We start from the raw sequence: 24,917 nt of genomic DNA, 5'->3' as shown, positions 1-24,917 counted from the left end.
GTATCCTAGGATTCTATGGGAGGCAAGGGATGAGATTGCAGAGCCTTTAACAGCACCATCATAATCTCCCTGTTCTTGTATTAAATGCCTCGGATAATAAAGATTAGCATTCCATATACCTTTATAACCACCTTATCCATCTGTCCTTCTGCCTTGAAGGATCCTTAGACATGCGCCCCAAGGTCCTTCTGGTCCCTGGTGTCCTACAATTCATTGTATACTCACTTGCCATATTAGTCCTTTCGAAGTAGCTCACCACATGCTTACACACTTTTCAGGGTTATAAGGAAACAACATGTCCCAAGTTAATGTCCGAAAGCATTATCCTATTATTAGTTTAACAAACATTAATAAAATAAGTGATGAATTTGTCACTTTGTTAACTATTGTTCCTTAGTCAAAAATGAAAACAATTTCTTGCTTGCCTTTAGCAGCAGCATAAACATCATTAGATAATGAGCAAATTTAGAATGTCAAATTTATTGACGAAATGAAAAGTAGAAAACTAACTAATCTGAATAAATAAATCACAAGCAGGAAAGTTATCAGTCATGTGGCCATTAACATAAATAATTAGTGTCGATATCGCTATCCCCTACTGAGCATGCATGTTGTTTTGAAGAGAATAGGTCCCATTCTTTAAAAGTTACGGACGTAATAATTCTAGTTGTTTTGACGAAGGGAACAGATTGGAAAAACGACCACCTGGAAGTCCCTTTCCAAGCTTTTAGCCATTCTGACTTGGAGATATATTGGCTGTTTCTTCACCATCGCCGGTTCAAAACCATGAAAACCCCTCTTTAACATCAATGCTGGTGTACCCACACCACATGCACTGCAATACTTCAAGAAAGCAGCTCACCACCACCTTCTCAAGGGCAATTGGGGGTAAACAATAGATGTGTGTCCAGCCAGCAAAGTCCACAACTCTGAGGACATTTGAGCGTCAACTGCATTGCTATGGATCTGGAGTCATACGTAGGGTAGAATGGGATAATTTACTGCCGTAAAGCATATTAGTGAGCAATGTCTGTTTACAAAAATCGATCATTGTTTTATGCTTATCAGTAGACTTCTAAATCCAGATTTCAGTTGTGTTCAAATTCCACTATATGCCATTGAGGGAGTCGTACCTGGGACCCAAGGGCATTACATTGTATTTTTGCATTACTAGTTCAGGGGCAACACAACTATACCACTCTGTCTTTTAAAATGGGTCATCAATGACTAGTGACTATCTCTTGATTTAGTGTCACAATTGTTAGGAAACCGGTCAATGCTTTAATTGCACAGAAAGATTCTCGAATGGAATCCTGGAAAAACAAAGCTAGCTTTTTTTACTCTCATGTAACATTGAAGGGTACAGTCACAGGACAACTAATTAGTTTTATCAACAAGAAAAATGCATTTAGTATAAATAAAAAAAATGTTGGATTATTAAACAATACTTCATTTACTCTCCCCCTCCAGCATGCTTTAGCAAATGCACACAGATTTTAAGATTAACAAGGATTTTAAAAAAAGTCTTAAACGACAATACTCCCCTTAACACAAAGTCCCTTTTAAGTATACAGATTGGCTTTGGCCAGGTACCTGCACTCCACCCTAAACCAAGTTAATGCTTGTGGTTTCCTCTTCAGAATCTACCTGGATCATTGTCACATGTGAATATCCAAACTCCAATCCCAAACATACTTTAAAATCTTCTCTCACAGCAATGTTTTCGCATTGTAGTTTGCATTCCAAACTCCGGTGCAGCATGTCTAAATTACACACTTTAAACAGTGCTGCCAATCCACTTTCAACAGTAAATCATGCATAGGTTTTACATCAACCACATTAGGATTTCTTTGTCTGGAATGTTGTACACACCGTCCACAATTGTTTTAACTTTTAAGTCCCAGACTCTAGGAAAACAAGAAAATAATTTTCTGTACTGCCATTGTCTGCTGTCCCATTTCAAATCTAAATACTGCAATTGTCTCTGAAACTCGGAACACTTTTTTTTTTTATCCTGCCTTGAGTTATTGTGAGCAATACGTTAGTATCTGTTCTCTTATCCTCAAACGTCTGAAGAAAGTCTTTCTGTCTCAATTCACTGGTTATCTGCACTGTTACCTGTTCATTCCGAAGTTTGCATCATTGCAACCCTCTTGCCCTGTCCAGCTTCTCCTGAAGAGAAGATTGATTTTCGAGTTGAGAGATAATTCCCCTGTGTTCTGCCTTGAACTGCAATATATCCAGCCACAAAATCCTTAAAAGCATGTCTGTCCTTGCAAGGACCTCCAGTTACTATTACTTTTTCTTCATGATGCAACCACCTTAAGTAGAAGAAAATCACGGCTGGAATTCAGGAAGTCACCCAAACATCTAAACACCCTTTTCCAACCTATATCTAACCATATGGTTTACCCTTCCCGGCACAGAAGCATTACATTAAACCACTTAATACGATACTTTATTTCTAATGAATACCAGCATAAATTTAAATCACTTAAAACTGCCTTTTTTTTCTAACACAATGCATTGTTCAATCCAAATATTTCCAATATTATGTTCAATATGAATTCATCTGGAAACCTACATGTGTGCAAAGTATTTTATTCGAATTAACTACTGTTCATTTTCTGTTTATTCAATAGTACAACCAAACAATTCAGGGAGAAGGTAAGATATATTCTTTTGACACATTCGTTTGACAGCAGAAGCATTCATTTACACAAATTGCAGAGTTCTGAGCTGCGTGGAGGGTCTGATTGTCTTAGTGCATGTATCACGAAACGTTCGTATGCAGGTAAAGCAAGTGATTGGGAAAGCTAATAGAATTTATCATTTATTTAAGGAGAATTGATTATGTATGTTGAGAGTTTATGTCTCATTCCTGCAAGGGATTGACGAGACCATATCTGCAATATTGTGTACAGCATTGAATTCCTTTGTCAAGGAACAATGTAAATGTGTGAGAAGAAGTTCAGAGAAGGTTTTCTAGATGAATGCTAGGAATAGGTTGGTTGTCTTATGAGATAAAGTTGGAGAGGTAAGGTTGGTATCCACCGAATTTGGAAGAGTAGGTGGCAACTTGATCAAAGCTTTAATTTCCTGAGGCGTATTGATGGGATGGATGTGGCGAAACATAACATTTTGTGAGGGGACTTAAAACTAGGGGCTACTGTTGAAAAATAAGTGGTCATCCAGGTAGGAGAGATATAAGGAGATTATTATTTTTGCTCTCAGACGTTCTTACATCACATGAACTCTTTTCCTCATAAGGCAGTTGAAGCAGTCATTTAATATTGTTAATGCAGAACTAGATAGATTCTTGATATCCTTGGATGGAGTTGTGAAAGTTTATCGGGGGTAGGCAACAATATAGCATTGGGATAACAATTAAATAAGTCATGATTTTATTTGTGGTGGTGCAGGCTTGAAGGGTCGAGTGGCCTACTCCTGCTCCTAATTCACATGTTTGTATGTTTGCGAAACCCTCATATTAATGACTTCCAAATGCAATAATAGTGGTATTGCAAAGCATTTTAGACTAATTTTAATGGCACATTAGCATTCTGAGATGTAAATAAAATGCTATCCAGAATTTGATAGCACTTGGTGACATGTGGAATAAAATATAGTGGCATAATAGTTAGATTAACAACTGAAAATCAACAAGTATATCAAATGTGTTGTGGCCAAGTCTTAATACAACATGTGTACAACTTCCAGTTGAATGCACTCAATCCAAGTGCATGTATTTTATTCACTTGAGATGAAGACAAGTTATCCTTCTGAATGAATTTCCAGAGCCCATTTGTACTACCATTTGCAAAACATGGGTAACTTTCTGTGTTTGTTCTGGGGAAGTGGTCATCGCTGGGATGGTATTTATTGCCCAATACTTATTGTCCTTGAACAAAGCGATTTGCTAGGCCATTTAAGAGTCATCCACATTGTTGTGTGTCTGGGGTTACATGCAGGCCAGACCAGGTAAGAATTTCCTCTCTAAAGAGAACTGGCGAACCAGGTGGCATTTTTTGTAACAACCATCATCATTAAATATTTTAATTCCAGTTTTATATTGAATTCAAATTTATCAATCTAACCTGGGACTTGAAATCTGTTCCCCAGATTATCACCAAGTAAATTGGATTATTAGTTCAATGGATGAATTGAAAATCTTTCCACGTGTTGCAATTGTAGAGGCTGTTGATGAGGCCTCACTTGAAATATTGTGTGCAGTTTTGTTCCCTTTACCTTAAAAATGAAGTAATTGCATTTGAGGCAATCCAAAGGAAATTCATCAGGCTGACTACGCGGGTAAGCGTGTTGTTCTTTCAAGACAGACTAAGTAGTCTGGGTCTGTATTTCTTCGAGTTCAGAAGAGTGAGGGATGATCTTATTCAAACATATAAGATTCCGAGGGGGTTTGACTGAGTAGATGTGAGATGGTTTCACCAGTGGGAGAGTCTCGAACAATGGGATAGACCTACGAGATAAAGAGCCTGTCATTTAAAACTGAGGTGAGAAGAAATTGTTTCTCGCAGAGGGTGGTGTATCCCTGGAATTCTCAGCCACAAAAAGTAGTGAAGGCTGATTCATTACAAGTATTTACAGTAGATGTGAACGAACACTTGATAGACAGAGAAATAGATGGTCGTGGGGAAATGGCACAGTAAAACAGTTGAGGCCAGCACAGATCAGCCATGATCGTGTGGATTGGCTACACATGCTTGAAGGGCCTAGTGGCCTACCCCTATTTCTGGTATTTTTGTCGCTAGATTTTCCATTAGTAACCTTTTCTTTCATTGTGAGACTAGTACAAATGAACAAACTAGAAAATAACATAAAAACTATGCATTGTTGGTTCCAGGGGACAATCTTCACCTTCGGAGCAAGACAATTCGAATGTGACACCTAGCTGTGAGTAGCCACTGAACTGAATATACTGTGTATGAAGCCATAACCAATGTAAGGTTTTTTTTTACTGGCAGAAACACAAGCCTAGATTTCACCAATGTCTGTTGCTATCATGAATAAAGTAGAAACAAGAGTTTATTGCCACTAATGTCATCAGTTATAACATCATCGAATCAGTGAAGAAGAGGTGCCTTGGGCCTACACGGCTGCAATGGTACATTTAAAAAACCTGACCTTCCATCTAATCCCATTTACCAGCATTTGGTCCATTGCCTTGAATGTCATGATATGACATGTGCTCATCCAGATACTTTTTAAACGATGTGATGCAGGCCACCTATATGACCCTTTGAGGCAGCACAGTCGAGACCATCAGTGCCCTTTAAAAAAAAAGCTTTTCCTCACTAAACCTCCTGCACCTCAGCCTGAACTCATGTCCCCTATGATTTCTGCTTCAACTAAGTGGAACAGCTGATCCTTATATACTCTGCCCATGTCCCCCATGATCTTCTGCACCTCAAACAGATCACAACTCAGTCTTTTCGACTTGAACAAAAATAAACAGAGCCAATGGTGAATGTGCTCTGCACCTCTTCCAGTGCAATCACATCCTTCCTATATCTCTATGTGGAATACAAGTGGATGGTGCTAGAACATTCAATGTTCCAGATGATTGGTCATAGTCAGAGATGAATGTAACTAATAATTCACTCTAGAGGAATACGCCAATATTCGCCCTCCTCTCATAATTGCATTTGAATGGGAAGAGTTTATACAATCAGAATTTTCCATTTCTCAAGATTTTGTTTTGCAATATATCCCTCACTCTCATGTTTTGAACACTATTCTCTATCTATTAACATAGTGCTAACGTTATCAGTGCATGTTTACAACTGTATCCCTGGCAATTTGTACAATTGACACCATTCTTCAAGTTTAATGTGGTTCAGAAGAGGAAACAAAATGCCTCGACAACTGGCAGGCAGTTCCCCAGCCATTGTGGTCTTGACTCCATGCTAAATTCATGGGACGTGGGTAGAGTTTATAAGGAGCAGCTGTTCCGCTCAGTCGAAGGAGAAATCATAGGGTACACGGGTTCAGGCTGAAGTGCAGGAGGTTTAGTGAGGAAAACCTTTTTCTAAAAAAAGGGCACTGATGGTCTTGAATGTGCTGCCTCGAAGGGTGATAGAGGTGGCTTGCATCACATCCTTTAAAAAGTATCTGGATGAGCACATGTCATATCATGACATTCAAGGCAATGGAAGAGACCTTCTAGACTGTAGTAACCAGAATACCAACATCCAAAAAGCAGTTTTGCACTAAAATGGAAACCTGAAATGTAACCCCCATTGAGGGCAACAGGACAGCTCAGTGACTATCAATGATCACTGTTTGCTGTGGAGATACATAGACCTGGGTGAGATCTCAAACTTGGATCGGTGGCTGTGGAGTTTACACATTCTCCCCGTGCTGGCGTGGGTTTTCTCCAGGTGCTCCAGTTTCTTCCCACACCCCAGAAACGTGCTTTTAGGCTGGTTGGTGTTGACAAATTGTCTCTAAATTAGACCTTCCTTAATCTGGCACACATATAATTCTCTAAATTTGCACACCTTTGTTGTGGAGTCCAAAAAGCATAGACAAAAGTCGTAGGTCAAAGAAAGATTGGAATGAGGCATTCACAGAATTTTAAAATGGTGGTGTGGGCTTGTAGGGCCAAAGGGCCTGTTTCCTGTGCTGTGTTGTTCTTTGAGTTGCAATTGTAATTGAAGTTCGCATTGTGTGGCTTTGGGAGGTCATGGGTGTGGTGATTGGATTTCTTGGAAAGTGAGCAATGGTCGATTCACAAATAGATGTGTAATTTTTGTTCTGTTTTGCAGATTCAACGATCAACTGGAGTCTCACCACAGTCCCGGAAAATGTAAGAATTATAATAAGTTATATTTTCTTTAGCCATTGGTTATCCCAGGAATGTACCCCCATGTTCCATTTTGAACAGTGATGAATCGAGTGGCAGCCTTGCGTTTTAGGGAGTTTTAGAGTTTTGGCATTTCCCAACAGCGTGATTCTCCACTTTCACCACATTTTACAGCCCCACCCTTTCCATGAGCGGGCACATTTAATTTTCTGACCCTGTCTGCCATTGGGATTCACTGGTTCCACTGCAACAAATGGAGATGCGGCTGGAGAGCCAAAATTGTTGTTTTCGCTGGCATTAGGAATGGGTGTTTTACCAAGCTTCTCAAGGGCAGTTAGGTCAGGATAGTAAATGTCGATATTGCCAACAACTTCTTCATCTCCTTGATGAGTAGCAAAAATGTTAACAAATGACTAATCATTTAAATCAGCTGACATTAGCCAATTGCAATGACCATATTTTTTCCCCCAGTTTGGACACACGTATGAAATGGTCGATTTGATGGATTTAAACAGAACACCTCTTGAACGATGGAAAAGGGAGCCATCCCTTTATGCCACTATAAAATAGACTGGCTCAAGGCTGCTGAAATCACCCAGTTGCAGCTCGATTACAACAAGCTTTCACAAATGTTCTGGCTTCTGACATCTGGAATGTTTCGATTCCGAGCTCTCTGCAAAACAGGTTTCCACTCCTCTCTCACTTTCAACATTAAACGTACAATGTTAATTAGATTTTTTTTTGTTGTTTGTTTATACGCTTCTCTACTGTTACTGATGTCTCTGCTGACATTCAGAAATTTTTTACACAAATGCCAGCAATCATTGCTATTCTAAATTGTCCCTTGTATGGTCAGCACTGAGTTCAAACATATTGCTAAGGATCTATAGTCACACACGGGCCAGACCAGGTATGGACTGAAGATTTCCTTTCCTAAAGAGAAATGAAAAAAGTAAAAAAAAAATCAATGGTTTCATGGTCACATAAATTCCAGATTTATATTGAATAGATGTATCACATTTGCAATGGCGAAGTTTAAAACTGGGAACCCATTTTGACAATACCACAATACCACCCAAAACTGGTCTGATCTGCATTTAATTGCAGATGTACTTCTGTGTTTGACTGTTAATTGCCATTTGTTCCCCCTTATGCCTTTGTTCACCAGCCTTATATAAGGCTTGTCATAGCCCGCCATCTGTGTATTACTGTCCATCGCAAACCTCCTCTGAGCATTATAAAAGTGTTGAAATGTGAGTTGAAGTTTTAAAGTAATCCAGGTTAAGAAAATAAAATTTCAGCAGAAGACAAACAGATTGTTTATAGTGGTTTAGACATAGTTTTCTGTTTAAATATCTATGTTTGTAACAATAAGCCTACTGATAAATGATCGGAAGATATTTATACTTCTTGCATTGTTAGATTTCACACACAATTTAATTCCACGTGCCATTCTTGGGAAGAAAATTGCAATAATAACAGCTAATTCCTCTCTCAAGCATTTCCCAATTGGTTTGTGCATGACCAATAGCTCAAAGTAGCCGAGTGGTCCAGTATACTGGCATTAATTAGTACTCAGATGGAATAAATTTCTTTGAGGAACTAACTAGAAGGGATGGTCAAGGCGAACTGGAGAATGGGGAGGCGGTTTAGAACGGAGTTGAGGAGGAACTTCTTCACTCAAAGGGTGGTGAATCTCTGGAATTCTCTGCCCGTTGAAGTGGTGGAGGCTGCCTCGCTAAATATTTTTAAGAAGCGGGTTGATGGGTTCTTGATAAGAGAGGGGATTAAGGGTTATGGGGAGAGGGCGGGAAAGTGGAACTGAGCCACGACAGATCAGCCATGATCTTATTGAATGGCGGGGCAGGCTCGAAGGGCTAGATGGCCTACTCCTGCTCCTATTTCTTATGTTCTTATGTTCTTATCAGAACGCTTTTGACAACATAGCAGACTACTATGTTAAAGTATATGGGATTGAGGGCAGTGTGCTCAGATGGATAGAAAGATGGTCAGCTGATAGGGCACAGCTGGCATGAATGAACATTTTTTTCCAACTGGCAGACAGCGACTAGTGGGATGTTGCAAGGATTTGTGTTAGGACACTAACTCTTAGCATTATATATTCCTTTTTTTCATATTCAGATCTTTTAGGTGAGCAGTTTCTTCACCGAGAGAGCAGTAAACATGTAGAATTTGCTATCACAAAAAAGTAATCGAGACCAAAAGATTATGTGATTTCAAGACAAAATTAGGTATAGTTCTTGAGGCTAAAGGAATCAAGGGATATGGGAGAAAGATGGGATTGAGGTATTGATTTTGATGATCAGTCATGATCAAAATGAATAGCAGAGCAGGCTCAAGGGAGTGACTACCCTTGAATTATCTCATTGCGAAGGCCACATAACACTTACTTTCTTCACCACCTCCTGCATCTACAAGTCTACTTTTGGTCACTGTAGTACAAAGTTTCCCCAGATCTCGCTGCACGTTCCCCTCTCAATTTATTGCTATTCAAATAATCTGTCTTCCTGATTTTGCTACTACAGGAGGTAATCTCACACTTACCCACACTATATTGCAACTACCATGCACTTGGCAACTCATTCCACTTGTCCAAATCACACTGAAGAATGTATGCCTTGTACATTCATTAGCTGCTGTCTGCCATTCGGAAAAGGACCTGTTTAGTACGCCTGTCGGTTAAAAATAAAAAAAACACTCAAATTCCCAGAAGTGACATAAAAGTAAATCCTTCGTTCACATCAATCAAGCACAAGAACTGAGTAGATAATTAATGGACATGTCAGAAACAGAGATTGTAAGACCCAGAATCATGTTGCAGAAATGGGCAGGTACTGAATAGAATGTATACTCAGGTCCAAGATAGTGATAAATCCCCACACTCAATCAAACAGCTGAGAAAAATAAAATCTGAGAAGGGAAAAGAACATCCGCAGTATTATGCATATAACTGACCGATAAGGTGTATTGATCGTCCACTGACAAAACTGAACCACCAGGTGGCACTGGTGGCACAGTGGTTAGCAATATGTGTTTTTTATTAGTAGGGTTATATTAACAGTGAAATGAAGTAACTGCCCAGTCCAGTGCCTGTTCGGGTACACTGATGGAGAGTTTAGAAAAGGACAATGCACCTAACCAGCACATTTTTCAGGCTGTGGGAGGCAAATTGAGCACCCAGAGGAAACTCTCGCAGACACGGAGAAACTGTGCAGATTCCACACAGATAGTGACCCAAACAGGGAATCGAACCTGAGTCCTGGGACTGTGCAACAGCAGTGGTAACCATTGTACCACCGTGCCACCTGCACTGCTGCCTCACAAAGGCAGGGCCACTGATTTGATTTGTATATTTTCCCATATCTGCTTTCTTACCTCCCACGTTCAAAGACGTGTAAATTAGGTGGATTAGGTGGAATGTGGGAGGTGACGGGGATAGGGTAGGTGAGTGGGATTGGGTAAAACAAACAATCTCAGAGATTCGGTGTAAACTTGGACCAAATGAATTCTTCAGCACTGTGATTCTAACATGGATGTATTAATATCAACACCAACATAACATGCACACAAATATGAACAAATTGATACTCACAGAACAGAAACTGACAGGTACAGAATAGAATCTCAGATCCGGCTAGGGGTTGAAAGATGTAAAGTATAATCTAACAAGACACACCAGCGAATGAGATGTACATTGTGAAATCCACTCTCCTATACCAAAAATGTATGGGGTGGGAGCTAAATGCACACTGCACCACAGACTGAGTAATACAGAAGGAAAGTACACAAGCATCCCAGATACTGACAGAGAAATGGTAAAACCCATACTCAGAATGCAAATGCTTCTAAATAAAAACAACCCTCTGGCACAGAATGGGAACTTGAATATAAAAACATTTCAGATACATTGTGAAATTCATAATCATGTCCAAGACTCTAAAATAAAGGACTCTTGCAGGCACAAAAATAACCCAAATACTCTCCCATCAGAGAGTGACAAGGTCAGAACACCACTCAAGGTTAGAAAACAGAAACTTGGTGAGGACAATTTAAAACTTACAATCACCTAGTGGACATAGACAGACCAGTGTGAAATTCATAGCCATGCAGTGGGGGCAGGGTACAAATCAAAATCACACTTGCAAACTTCACAGGTATTTGGTATGGTGGCACAATGGCTAACAGTGCTGCCTCACAGCTCCAAGAATCTGGGTTTGATTCCAGATTGGATTACTGTCTGGGTGGAGTTTTCTCATTCCCCATTCTCTGCGTGGCTTTCCTTTGGGTGTTCCAGTTTCCTCCCACACTCAAGATTTGTGCATCCTTAGGTTGATAAATTATCCCTCAGTGTTCCAGGATGCTTAGGTTAGAGGGAGTAGCCGGATAAATATGTGGGGTTGTGATGATAGGGCCTGGGTGGGATTGTTGTCAATGCAGACTCAATGGGCCGAATGGCCTCCTCTGCACTATAGTGATTCTTCTTTAAATCAGTGCTCACATTTCAGAGCCTGATAGATGCTCTCACATAACAAAACAGGTACTGAATAAAACACAGTATTTGCCAGAATAAAATAGACAGGTACTGAGTGGAAATCATCACTTGCAAACCAGAGGAATAAACGCCACACTCCATATAGTGAGAATTACAGACTAAGTACCCCACTCACATAACATAAACTGACAAGCACCAAAAAAGTTGAAGTAGACTGACAGTTTGGATAGAAAAATGAATAAAGAAATTGACGTACATTTTACTTTTAATATTTAAAAAAGTCAGGAAGTTCAGAATGCAAGATTCAGAGTTACATTCTGAAGTTCAGCAGGTGCAAAGTAAACCAGATACTCCTCTACAAGAGATTGATTATGTGAGTGTGTAACTCAAATGTCACACATAAAAAAAACTTGCTAATTACGTTTTTTTTCAAATCCACGACCAACTCTTAGATGTCCCTTAGAAGCCTGATGGAGAGGCTTCTGAGGGACAAGATTTACGAGCATTTGGAGAGGTTTGGCATGATCAGAAATAGTCAGCATGGTTTTGTCAAGGGCAGGTCGTGCCTTATGAGCCGAGTTGAGTTCTTCGAAAATGTGACTGAACACATTGACGAAGGAAGTGCAGTGGACGTGGTGTACATGGACTTCAGCAAGGTGTTTGATAAGGTCCCCCATGCAAGACTTCTTGAGAAGGTGAGAGGGCATGGGATCCAAGGGGCTTTGGCCTTGTGGATCCAGAACTGGCTTGCCTGCAGAAGGCAGAGAGTGGTTGTGGATGGGTCTTTTTCTGCATGGAGGTCTGTCACCAGTGGAGTGCCCCAGGGATCTGTTCTAGGACCCTTGTTGTTTGTCATTTTCATAAATGACCTAGATGAGGAAGTGGAGGGATGGGTTAGTAAGTTCGCCGATGACACGAAGGTCGGTGGTGTTGTGGATGGTCTGGAAGGATATCAGAAGTTGCAGCAGGACATAAATAGGATGCAGGACTGGGCGGAAAAGTGGCAGATGGACTTCAACGCGGATAAATGTGTAGTCGTCCATTTTGGCAGGACCAATGGGATGAACGAGTACACTATCAAGGGCAGGAGTCTTAGCAGTGTTGAAGAGCCGAAGGATCTTGGGGTACAGGTCCACAGGACTCTTAAATTGGCCTCGCAGGTGGACGATGTGGTCAAGAAGGCGTATGGTGTACTGGCCTTCATTAATCGAGGGATTGAGTTTAGGAATCGGGAGGTAATGCTGCAACTTTATAAGACCCTTATCAGGCCCCACTTGGAGTATTGTGCGCAGTTCTGGTCGCCTCACTATAGGAAGGACGTAGAAGCTATTGAAAGGGTACAGAGGAGATTTACAAGGATGTTGCCTGGATTGGGAGGCATGCCTTATGAAGATAGGTTGAGGGAGCTGGAACTCTTCTCCCTGGAGAGACGAAGGTTGAGAGGCGACCTGATAGAGGTTTATAAAATGTTGAGAGGAATAGATAGGGTGGATTCTCAGAGGCTATTTCCCCGGGATGAAATGGTTGCTACAAGAGGACACAGATTTAAGGTGCGGGGAGGCAAGTACAGAAGTGATGATAGGGGTAAGTTTTTCACTCAGAGGGTGGTGAGTGAATGGAATCGGCTGCCGTCAGTGGTGGTGGAGGTAAACTCGCTGGGGTCTTTTAAAAGACTTCTGGATGAGTATATGGGATTTAATGGGATTGGGGTTATAGATAGGTCGATGGATTGGTAGGTATTGATGTGATCGGCGCAACTCGTGGGCCAAAGGGCCTGTTTGTGCTGCAGTGTTCTATGTTCTATGTTGACAGGACAGTGTGAATCTCACAGCTGCATAGCAGGGCCTCAATACAAATCAAAATTGCAACCACAAAACACAATTTCACAGATATTCTGGTGAATCAGTACTCACAAGGCAGAGCCTGACAGATCCAAAGTGAAGTATACTCAGGTACAAAACAGATATTGTTTGATCTTGTACACCTCACCACCATTGCCAATGAGAATGGCGAATTTGGCAATAAGCCAAATCTCCATACATAACATAAGAAATAGGAGCAGGAGTTGGCCATCAAGCCCTTCGAGCCTGCCCCGCCATTCAATAAGATCATGGCTGATCTGTCGTGGCTCAGTTCCACATTCCCGCCCTCTCCCCATAACCCTTAATCCCCTCTCTTATCAAAAACCCATCAACCCGCGTCTTAAAAATATTTAGCGAGGTAGCCTCCACCACTTCAACGGGCAGAGAATTCCAGAGATTCACCACCCTTTGAGTGAAGAAGTTCTTCCTCAACTCCGTTCTAAACCGCCCCCCCCCCCTTTATCTTGAGGCTGTGCCCCCTAGTCCTACTGTCCTTTCTGAGCGGGAAGAGTCTCTCCACCTCTATGCTATCCATCCCATTCATCATCTTATATGTCTCAATGAGATCTCCCCTCATTCTTCTAAACTCTAATGAGTACAAGCCTAGTTTATTCAGCCTCTCCTCATAGCTCAACCCCCTCAACTCCGGCATCAGCCTAGTAAACCTCCTGTGCACTCCCTCCAAGGCCAAAATATCCTTGCGTAAGTACGGCACCCAAAACTGCACACAGTACTCCAGCTGCGGCCTTACCAATGCCCTATATAGCCGCAGCAAGACCTCCCTACTTTTATATTCAATCCCCCTCGCTATGAAGGCCAGCATCCCATTAGCCTTCCTGACCACCTGCTGCACCTGCAAGCTGGGTTTTTGCGACTCATGCACAAGGACCCCGAGGTCCCTCTGCACTCGACACCATACACTCGTTTCCCTCCTCCAGATCATCTATATAAATGGTAAATAGCTCAGGCCCCAGCACCGACCCCTGGGGCACTCCACTAGTCACCAACCGCCAATCCGAATAGCACCCATTGACCCCCACTCTCTGCCTCCTATTTGACAACCAATCCTCTATCCACGCTAACACCCTACCCCCAACTCCATGTCCCCTGACCTTCTGCAATAACCTCTTGTGAGGTATCTTGTCAAATGCCTTCTGAAAATCAAGAAAGACCACATCCACCAGCTCTCCTCTATCCACCGCCCTAGACACATCCTCATAGAACTCCAGTAAATTTGTCAGACACGACTTCCCCTTAACAAAACCGTGCTGCGTCTGCTCTATCAAGCAATTCCCCTCAAGATGCCTCGCTATTTCCTCCTTGATGACGGATTCTAACATTTTACCTACAACAGACGTTAAACTAACCGGCCTATAATTCCCCGCCTTTTGCCTGGCACCCTTCTTAAACAACGGCGTAATATATCAGACACTGATGAGGGCAATATTATGTGTAAATTCTTATACCAGAAACTGAATAGTGCAACACAAAACCCACACAACAAATACCGTGGATCGAAATACAGATTCACATAGCAAAGACAGTTAAGGTACAAATCAGAAACCTCCAAAGTATGTTCTGAAGCCACACTAGAAACCAATGTTTCTGTTTTGATGTAAGTGAGGATTAGGTTTGATTATGTTGGCACACTAGGAAGCTTTCAATAAACCAAACTGTGTCTAACAATAGCTTAGCATTTGCCAACTGACATACTTAAACATGACAAGACAATTCTTAACTACTAATCTATCTATTAGTTCCAATTTGAGCGATAATTCTCTTGTAGCCATAAACTCTTCTTCAAAATCTGTGAGCACCAACCCCACCCTGTCTTTATAGCTGAAATACTGCAGCCAAACAACATCCCATTGAATTTCTTTTGCATCCTCTCTAGTGCAAGCGCCTTATTTCCATTGTGTGTCCCTGAGAACAGTACTCTAGCTGTAGCTTTGGCAATAATTTGTATAGCTCCAACCTAACCCCTCTGCTCTGACACTCTATGTCTTGACTAATAAAGGCAAGAATCTGATATGTCTTCTGAACTGTTGTGTAAAAAAAAAAGCCCTGTCGCCTCTAAGGCCGTTTGGAAGCATACAATCCCTGAAGTGCAGAAGGATGTCATTCGACCTGTCGAGTCTACGCTGACTCTCCAGAAGAGCATCTTGCCCAGCCTACTCCCCGCCCCACCTGCCCCCAACCCGAAATTACACATGGGCGGCACGGTAGCACAGTAGTCAGCACTGCTGCTTCACAGCTCCAGGGACTTTGGTTCAGTTCCCAGCTTGGGTCACTGTCCGTGTGGATTTTGCACATTCGCCTCATGTCTGCCTGGGTTTTTTCCGGGTGTTCTCGTCTCGCCCCACAGTCCAAAAATGTGCGGATTCGGTTGATCGGCTATGCTTAAATTGTCCTTAGTGTCCTGAGATGTGTAGATTAGTGGGTAAAATATGTACGGATGTGGGGGTAGAGTTTGGGTGGGATTGTGGCCTGTGCATACTCGAAGAGCCGAATGGCCCCTTTCTGTTCTGTAGGGTTATGATTTCTATAATTCTTGGACAATAAGCGGCAATTTAGCGCGGCTGATCCGCCTAGATTACGCATTGCTGAAATCCGTGGGAGGAAACCCAAGCAGACATGAGGACATTGACTGCACACTATTACCCCAGGCTGTGCAGCAGCAGTGCTAAATACTGTACCGTCCACATATCTTTCCAAATCTGAGCATTCAGCACTTAGGATATTGCCCATAGGCATTTCTTCACAGGCATACAAAACTTATGTTCATATCAAAGTTCACTTCAGATTGCGACAGCAATGGAAGCTGATAGGATAAGGGTCGCAGACAGAGGCAGAATTAAGCCAATCAATATCTTTGCTTTCCCCAATCCTTCATTTGCACCGTTGTATGGTGGACTGTATCAGGCTAGCGTGAGTATGCGCTGTCAGTTCGCCTGTTAATCTGTACCGCATAGCGCCCGTGCCGTGGCTAGCACTCCCGCCTCTTAATTCCAGCCTTGTATGACTGAGGTAGAACGGGTTTGCTCCCACAGTCGAAAGATGTGTAGGTTAGATTGATTCGCAGTGTCATAATGCCCCTTCGTGTTCAAAGGAGTGGAGAGAAATTAGCAGGGTAAATAGGGGGGCGCGGGGGGGTGGGAGGGAAGGAGAGGAAAGAGGGCGTGTGTATTATACTTTTGTCGGAGAGTCGGTGTAAACCCGATGGGCCGAATGGCCTTCTGCACTACTCAAGGCAAAAATGTCATTAGATTGTATGGGTGCTGGATGGTGGAAGAGGGGATAATGCTCTGTCGGATATACGGGATCAAATCCCAACATGCAGAAGGTGAAATGTGAAAAAAGAAAATTAGATCTTTACCCATGCAAATCCAAGATCGCCACATTCAATTCCGGTCAATAAAAGCGCACTTAGTGATCTGCAACCCAGGAATTTAGTAAAATTAGTTTGTAGATCAAATTCTCACTTTAGACTTTTGCAAGCGTTGTACTATAGTTTTAAGAGATCGGACCGAATTAAAATCCATTGAAAGTCTGCAGCCCCACCTGCGCAAATTTACAATAGTAAAAAGTTTTACTGTGTTTACCCTAGTCCAACGCCAGCACATCCACATCATCAAATTTACAATGACAAAACAACGAAACAATCATTTTGCGAATTTAAAAAAAGTGAAATAAGTGAACAACCTCAGGAGCAAGCATGAACCTTACTCCAATTACAGCTTCATTTGATGGACTTAGTGGCTCTTAAAAGAGCCTTTGGTTTCTTATTTCCCCTCACGCAATTCAAAGTTTGAAAGTGGGTCCGGGTCAGTTTAGGCGCGCTCCCCGCGGATGCGGCGGGCCAGCTGGATGTCTTTGGGCATGATGGTGACTCGCTTGGCGTGAATGGCGCACAGGTTGGTGTCCTCAAAGAGCCCCACCAGGTAAGCCTCGCTGGCCTCCTGCAGGGCCATGACGGCCGAGCTCTGGAAGCGCAGGTCAGTCTTGAAGTCCTGAGCGATCTCCCGCACCAGGCGCTGGAAGGGCAGCTTGCGGATCAGCAGCTCGGTGGATTTCTGGTAGCGGCGGATCTCTCGCAGAGCCACAGTGCCGGGCCGGTAGCGGTGAGGCTTCTTCACTCCGCCCGTGGCTGGAGCGCTCTTGCGGGCAGCTTTGGTAGCCAGCTGCTTGCGGGGAGCTTTCCCGCCGGTTGACTTGCGCGCTGTCTGCTTGGTTCGGGCCATCTCTTCAAACGCAGTAACTCGGAATGTCAGAGCGGCTTCCAGCCTCCCTTTTTCAACCGGCTGAAGCACCGCCCACCGCCACTGATTGGCTCCCGCTACAGCCCCTATCCAATCACCCTCATAGCAACCACAGTCTGCCGGCTCTGATTGGCTGAGCTCGGATGGCCGCCTGATTTTCAAAATTCGCCGCCAAAAAGACCGCCAATTTCACTGCAAATCAAACCGTGTTGGTCAAAGCAAACCCTTTCCAATGTGTTTTATATATAAAAAAAACACGTAAATATGTACATATAAATAATATATTTAGATATGTTCACTGTATAAATGCATGGTATAAATTTAGATAGATATCACGGTATATTATAGATATGTATACAATATAGATACAATAAATGTACATATATGAATGCAAATACATTTATATAATATACATTTAACGATACACGCATTATACACATGCAGAAATGCATGTTATAAATGCATAATATACATATTACGATATAATTTTATCTATAAGCAATAGTGAGGAATGTTCGAAATCTAATATAGAAAAAAATCTGGGAGATGAGTATTTTATATACATACACACATTTATAATATTGTCAAGTGGCTGTTGAAATTTGTAACAGATTGTGAGGAGGTAAGCTTGCTTCTCTCCAATATCTGGCGCCCTGAGGTCTCTGCACTAAAGGAAATACATGGTTCATCTAATGTGTGGAACATCCGGATTCATTCTCCGGCACATACCGTTCTAGTGTGTTCCACATCCCCCCCTGTGCGGTACGAGGGGGTCCTTTTAGGGGTTTAGTTTTGTTGCAAATATATATTCTATTCATTTAATATCTGAAAGGACATTACAAAATATTGGCAATCTTAACTTCCCAATAAAATCATCTGTCCAGGAAGGCCTTCACAGGATAAACAGCCTGCCAATGTTATCCTTGTTCTGAAACGGAGAGGATTTATTTTCCAGGCATACGAAGTATTCGCGGTTCTAATCAGGAATTAGTGTCTTTTTGGAAAATGCCGGACGCTATATTTGGACAGGTCACATCCCATCAATCTCACACAGTCAGCTCGGATTAACATCGACAGTTCTCACCCGTTCCTCCCATCAATTCTATAGTAAGTGTACTTCAAAGCACACGAAAATTGAGCAATATTTAAAATCATGTAACAACGCGCAACACCAACAATTGAAAAAAAACAATTTTGCTATCCTATATCCCCTATTCGCTGTTGATATATATATTGAAATAGTGCATTTTTTCCCTTCGAACCTGTTCTCGTCTACTGTCCAACACTGAACTGTAGATTCGAGTCAGCGACCCAGAACGAAGCCGTTCGGCCCATCCTGTCTGCGCCCGCCATTATACATCGGTACATTCCGATCCCATTCCCCGGCACCTGGTCCGTAGCTATGTATATTATGGCGTTCATCAAATCGCTTATTGATTAAAAGTGATGTTATTTATCTTAAACAATCCGTAATAACTAGTCTGTTTGAGGGGACGCTCGGGGATCTCGGCTCTTTTTGGCGGATGTAGTGGCTCTGAAAAGAGCCTTTGGGTTCAGAATTGTCACTTTTTGCAACAAGTTGCGGGGTCGCTTTACTTCTTGCTGGTTTTCTTGGCCTTTGCGGCTTTGGTAGCCTTGGGTTTAGGTGCTTTGGCCGCTTTCGCCTTCTTGGGAGCAACCTTCTTGAGAGCGGGGGCAGCCTTCTTGACGGGGGTCTTCTTGGCAGGGGCTTTCTTGGCCAGTTTCTTGGGGGATTTCTTGACTGCAGCTTTCTTGGCCGGAGCTTTCTTGGCCGATTTCTTGGCGGGAGCTTTCTTAGCCAGTTTCTTGGCGGGAGATTTCTTGGCGATGGTTTTCTTGGCCGCCGGTTTCTTCGCCTTCTTGGCCGCCTTGGTGTTTGTCGCCTGTTTGGCGAGTCTGAAGGAGCCGGAGGCGCCGGTGCCCTTGGTTTGCTGCAAGATGCCTTTCTCCACACTCTTCCTGATGGCCAGCCTGATGCGGCCGCGGTTCTTTTCCACATTCAGCCCGCTGCTGCCCAGCGCCTTCTTGATGGCCGCCACGGACATCCCCCGGCGGTCGGTGTTGGCCGCCACCAACTTGCGGATCTGCTCACTGAGTTTGGGAGCCGTGGACTTGGAGCGGGCGGACGCCGCCTTCTTCTTCTTCTTGGGGCTCTTGGCTGGAGCGACGGGAGCGGCTGCCGGAGCTGTCTCGATTGCTGCAGCGTCTGCCATAGCTGGATCTGTATCCAAAAACTGTCTGGAGTTCAGAGAGAGTTAAATCTGGAATGAAGCGAGAGGCGGCAGCACAGAGCAAGTTAAAGACAAGGAGCGGACGTGAACGGTGACTGGCAGCTCTCAGCTCCCAGAGCTGCTTCTGTCTGTGTTTCTCTCCCACTTAAACCCCCCGATTCCCATTCAAATAGGACCCCCCGAAACTCCAAAGGACCTTTACCGTGTGCCCAAGCCTGGACACCTCACCCTGCATCAGAATCCCCCCGGAATTATCTCCGTGTTGGTCAGTTAAACCCGCACAAATGTTGCTCAGAGCTCTCCGCCAGAGCAGCTCCGCCGACAACTCCTCTCCTTTTTCACCCAATTTGCCCAAAAATCGCTAGGCTTCGCCCCCAGTTCCTAGCCGGGCTTTGGGCGGGATGTCTGTGCTGTGCCCAGGCAGGGTTTTCAAATCCTTCGCCTCAAAGGCGGAGGGGAAAGGCGACATTGAAGCCGGCCACACAAGCACAAGGAGAGGGAAAATTTCTTAAAGTGGTCCCAAGAGCTAGAAGTTTCCTCCTCCCAGTAGAATTTATATAATAGATAATTCTGCCTCTTATCTAAGGTAGTCATGAGGTTTTCCAGCACAGAAAGAGGCCCTTCGGCCCATTGTGTCCGAGTTTCCCACTGAACATCTGTATATTCTACTCCAAATTTCAAGTACTTTCATGTGTAGCCTTGTGTGTTATGGCGTTCCCCACAGTGCAAAAAATCATTTGGCTCATCATGTCTACACCAACTCTGCGAAAGAGCATCCCACCCAAGCCTCACGTATTTACCTGGCTGATCCCATAACCTACACCTCAAGGAACACCAAGGGGCAATCCAGCATGGTCAATCCACATAAACTGCATGCCTTTCAGACTGTGAGAGGAAACCAGATCACCCGAGACACCCACGCAGAGAGAATGTGCAAACTCCTGCAGAGAGCCACCCAAGGCCAGAATTGAACCTGGGTCCCTGGTGCTGTGAGACAGCACTTGTGCCATTGTGATTGTTTAAGGTTTTGAGGATTCCCACATCTGCCACCATTTTAGACAGTGGGTATCAGATTCCCACCATCCCCTTTCCCCGTAAATCCCGTATAGTTCTCCTGCCCCTTAGCTCAAAGTTATGCCTGCATTTTGTTTACCCCTGTTCCATGAGGAAAAATTTCTTCCTATTTACCATATCTATGTTCCTCACAATTTTGCAAACCTCAACCAGGTCCCTCCCCAGCCTTCTCTGCTCCAAGTAAAACATTCACACCCTACCCAGCCTCTCCTCATAGCTGAAATTCTTCAGCCGGGGCAACATCTTGGTGAATATCCTCTGCACCTTTCCAGTGCAATCACATCCTTCCTATAGTGAGCTGACCAGAACTGCACACAGTATCTAGCTGTGGCCTAACCAACGTTTCATAGGTTCCGTCATAACCTCTCAGCTAATAAAGATAAATGTCTCATATGCCTTCTTAACCACTTATTATCTGTCCTGCTGCCTTGACAGACCCCAAGCTCCCTCCGATCCTCTGTCCTAGCATCCTGCCATTCAGTGTGTATTCCCTTGCCTTGTTAGTCCTACCAAAATGCATCACCTCATACCTTTCAGGGTTAAATTCTATTTGCCACTGTTCTGTACATCTCACCAGCCCCATTTTATATCTTCTTGTATGTTCCTAGGCTTACATCTCTTCAAGACTCTGAGTCAAACAATCCAACATTTCCTTGTTGCACCTGTGACAGAACACATTTTTGACTGTCTTTGTCAAATCTAGCTTTCAGATTGTTCAGTGGAAGATTTTTATGGGATGGCACACACCCAGAGATCAAATCCAATTGATCAAGTGAGACTTTTTTTATATGGAACCCTTCCAGTGCAGCTCAACATGACTATGTTCCCAGCCGCCTACCACATTCCTTTTGCATCTATGCCTGTGTGGCAAATTCCCAGCCAATTTGATTTTCAAATTTACTGACGACAACACCACAGTGGGTCAGATGTCAAACAATGACGAGACAGAGTACAGGAATGAGATAGAGGATCTGATGAACTGGTGCAGCAACAATAAACTCTCCCTCAATGTCAACAAAATGAAGGAGATTGTCATCGACTTCAGGAAGCATAAAGAACATGCCCCTATCTACATCAATGGGGACAAAGTAGAAAGGGTCAAGATCTTCAAGTTTTTTAGGTGTCCAGATCACCAACAAGCTGTCATGGTCTCTCCGCTGCCCCCCCCCCCCCCCCCCCCCCCAGTTCTTCGGACAAGGGGCAATTTTGAATGGCCAATCTTCCTAATACGCGCATCTTTTGTCATTGCAGACTCGGTGGGCCATATGGTCTTAATCTGTACTGTAAGATTCTATATGCAACCTCCAAATGAATGACAGTCAAACAAGGCAGTAAGAGTAATTGTTGGAAAATAGGTTTAGAATGTATAGATGCTGGGTGGCACAGACACAATATCCGAAGGGGATCTTTTAATAATACATTAAACTCCATAACCGGAGTGGAAGAGGGAGACAATAGCGGAGTGCAATACAGAGACCTATGATAATACTCTGGAGAACACAAAGGTTCAAAACCACCATGCAAATGATGGAATGGATTATTAGGACAACAAAATATAATGCCCTTTGGGAAGCTGCCATCCTTACCCATATGAATTTCAAACCCACATATGCAATCTGGGACAACAGAAGCACAGTGTAACCCACAGCCCATGAATGAAACAATATTACAGCAGAAAAAAGAGGCCCTTACCCTGCATGCTGACTGGGAATCTGGAATAATTTCTTCCAGATCACTGGGCGGGCACCTGAATGAGGCCCATATGCCCAAATGTTCTGTGTTCACAATATTAAAAAAAAGGACTTTTTTTCTGGTTCAACAGCTGCAAAATCGGATCCTGAGTTAGCAGGCACCAGGTACACTGGAACCAAAGATGCCCAACACACCAATTGCCACTCCTTTTGATGGCTGGTGGCTCTGAAAAGAGTCTTTTGTGTTTTTTTTTGGATTTCAAAGGCCAATAGTCCCCCCAACACTATAGTTAAGAAAACCCATTATTGTCTCTACTTTCTCAGAAGACGAAGGAAATTTGGCATATCAGCTATGACTCTTACCAACTTTTACAATTGTACCATAGAAAGCATTATTTCTGGTTGTATCACAGCTTGGTATGACTCCTGCTCTGCCCAAGGCTGCAAGGTATTACAAAATGTTGTGAATGTAGCCCAATCCATCATGCAAATCAGCCTCCCATCAATTGACTCTGTCTACACTTCCCACTGCCTTGGTCAAGCAGCAGCATAATTCAGAAACCTATGCACCCTGGACATTCTCTCTTCCACCTTCTTCCTCTGGGAAAAAAAGATACAAATGTCTGAGGTCACGTACCAACCAACTCTAGAACAGATTCTCTCTGCTGCTGTCAAACTTTTGAATGGACTTACCTTGCATTAAGTTGATTTTTCTCTACACCTATGCTATGACTGTAACACTACATTCTGCATTCTCTCATTTCCTTGTCTATGAATGGTATGTTTTATCTGTATAGCACGCAAGAAACAATACTTTTCACTATATGTTAATACATGTGACAATAATAAATCAAATCAAATTAGAAGATGGGGGCCATTCAGTGCTTCAAATCTGCACAGACTCTCTGGCAGAGCATTTTCCACAGGCTCTATCCCTGTAACTGTACATATTTACCCTGATAATTCTAACATTTAATCTCCTAATTTAGTATAGCTAAACCACCGAATCTACCCATCATAGGCCACTAAGAGGCAATTTAACATGATTAATCCACCTGACCTATACATCATTGGAGTGTAGAAGGAAACCGGAGTACCCAAAGGAAACCCAGATCAAACTTGCAGGGCTGAAGAACTGAAGACAGATAAATAATCATGAAGACAACATGATGGCACAGTGGTTTGTACTACTGCCTCACAGCACCAAGGAGCTGGCTTCAATTGCAGTCTTAGATGACTGCATTTGTGGAGTTTGTATGTTCTCCCAGTATCTGCTTGGCTTTCCTCCAAGTGCTCTGGTTTTCTCGCACACTCCAAAGATATGCAGGTTAAGTTTTTTGGCTGTGCTAAATTGCCTGTTAGGGGGATTACCATACGTGGGATTACAGGATCGGGTTTGGATGGATTTTTTTTTTGGTGGGCTCGATGGACTGAACGATCTTGTTCTATGTAGGAATTGTAGGGATTCTATGATTCACGTATAAGAGCAATGGGGATAAAAATGTTTGGAAGCTGTCTGGTTTGTATCTCCCACAGGGAAGATAATAGCCCAGTGACATGCTGACTGGACTACAACCTTTAAGGTCTTTATATACCATGTTTGTGAACAGAATTCCAATTTACCTGATGAAGGAACAGCACTCTAAATGCGAGTGGGTTTTGTTACCAAATAAACCTGTTAGACTCTAACCTGGTATTGTGAGACTTCTTATTATATTTACCCCAGCCCAATGCCGGCATCTCCACATGTGGATTACAATCCACTGACCCTGGCAAATGCTCTGAGGATCTGGGTTCAAATCCCCCAAATCCCCACCATAGCATTATTGATTTTTTTAAAAAACGAACGGGTTCACACATGGGAAAAAGGAAATCTGTCGTTCTTACCTGGTCTGGCCTTTATGTGACTCCAGAGCCATAGCAATGTGGTTCTCACTTAAATGTCAGCCAAGGACAGCTGACTTCCACCCTTCAAGCACTTCCGCGACTCTGAATATCCTGATCCCAAATCGTGGTCTTGCTCCTTCAGCATCACGGTGTACCTCGACCCTCAATAGTGGCACAGTGCTGCAGCAGTGGCACTGCTGCCTCACAGCTCCAGGGACCGGGGTTCAATTCAGGTCTTGCGTGAATATGTGGAGTGTGGAGTTTGTACGTTATCCCCGTGTCTGCCTGAGTTTCTTCCCACAATCCAAAGAGGTTCATGTTAGGTGGACTGGCCGTGCTAAACTGCCCCTTATTGTCCCAATATGTGTGGGTTCAGTGGATTACCCATGGGCTGTCCTCCGCAAGACCTGCTTCTATGAACAGGATATTTGACAGCGCTTCTAATTCTGCATTCTGGACAGGTTGTCTTTGTTGACAACCCTGCAAACCGCTTTGAGCCAATGTGTGATGTTGCTGGCGCGATACCAATGCAGTAGCTTGTTGTTGTTGGATT

General features: G+C 43.2%; 2 protein-coding genes across 2 annotated transcripts; both read right to left on the bottom strand.

Moving 5' to 3' along the window:
* Window positions 1-16,979: 16,979 nt before the first annotated feature.
* Window positions 16,980-17,446, bottom strand: LOC145345374 (histone H3). Its single transcript, XM_080193193.1, has one exon. The coding sequence runs from the start codon at window positions 17,440-17,442 to the stop codon at window positions 17,032-17,034; it is 411 nt and encodes a 136-aa protein (XP_080049319.1). The 5' UTR covers window positions 17,443-17,446; the 3' UTR covers window positions 16,980-17,031.
* A 414-nt stretch (window positions 17,447-17,860) lies between these two features.
* On the bottom strand, window positions 17,861-24,538 carry LOC145345373 (histone H1.3-like). Its single transcript, XM_080193192.1, has 2 exons — window positions 24,365-24,538; window positions 17,861-19,742 (listed from the first exon to the last, which is right to left on the bottom strand). The coding sequence occupies exon 2, from the start codon at window positions 19,692-19,694 to the stop codon at window positions 19,053-19,055; it is 642 nt and encodes a 213-aa protein (XP_080049318.1). The 5' UTR covers window positions 19,695-19,742; window positions 24,365-24,538; the 3' UTR covers window positions 17,861-19,052.
* Window positions 24,539-24,917: the final 379 nt, after the last annotated feature.

This window comes from Carcharhinus amblyrhynchos, chromosome 7 (assembly GCF_965287045.1).
Source record: "Carcharhinus amblyrhynchos chromosome 7, sCarAmb.v2.hapA, whole genome shotgun sequence".
Classification (NCBI taxonomy): Eukaryota; Metazoa; Chordata; class Chondrichthyes; order Carcharhiniformes; family Carcharhinidae; genus Carcharhinus; species Carcharhinus amblyrhynchos.
This window is presented reverse-complemented; position numbering and strand designations above follow the sequence as displayed.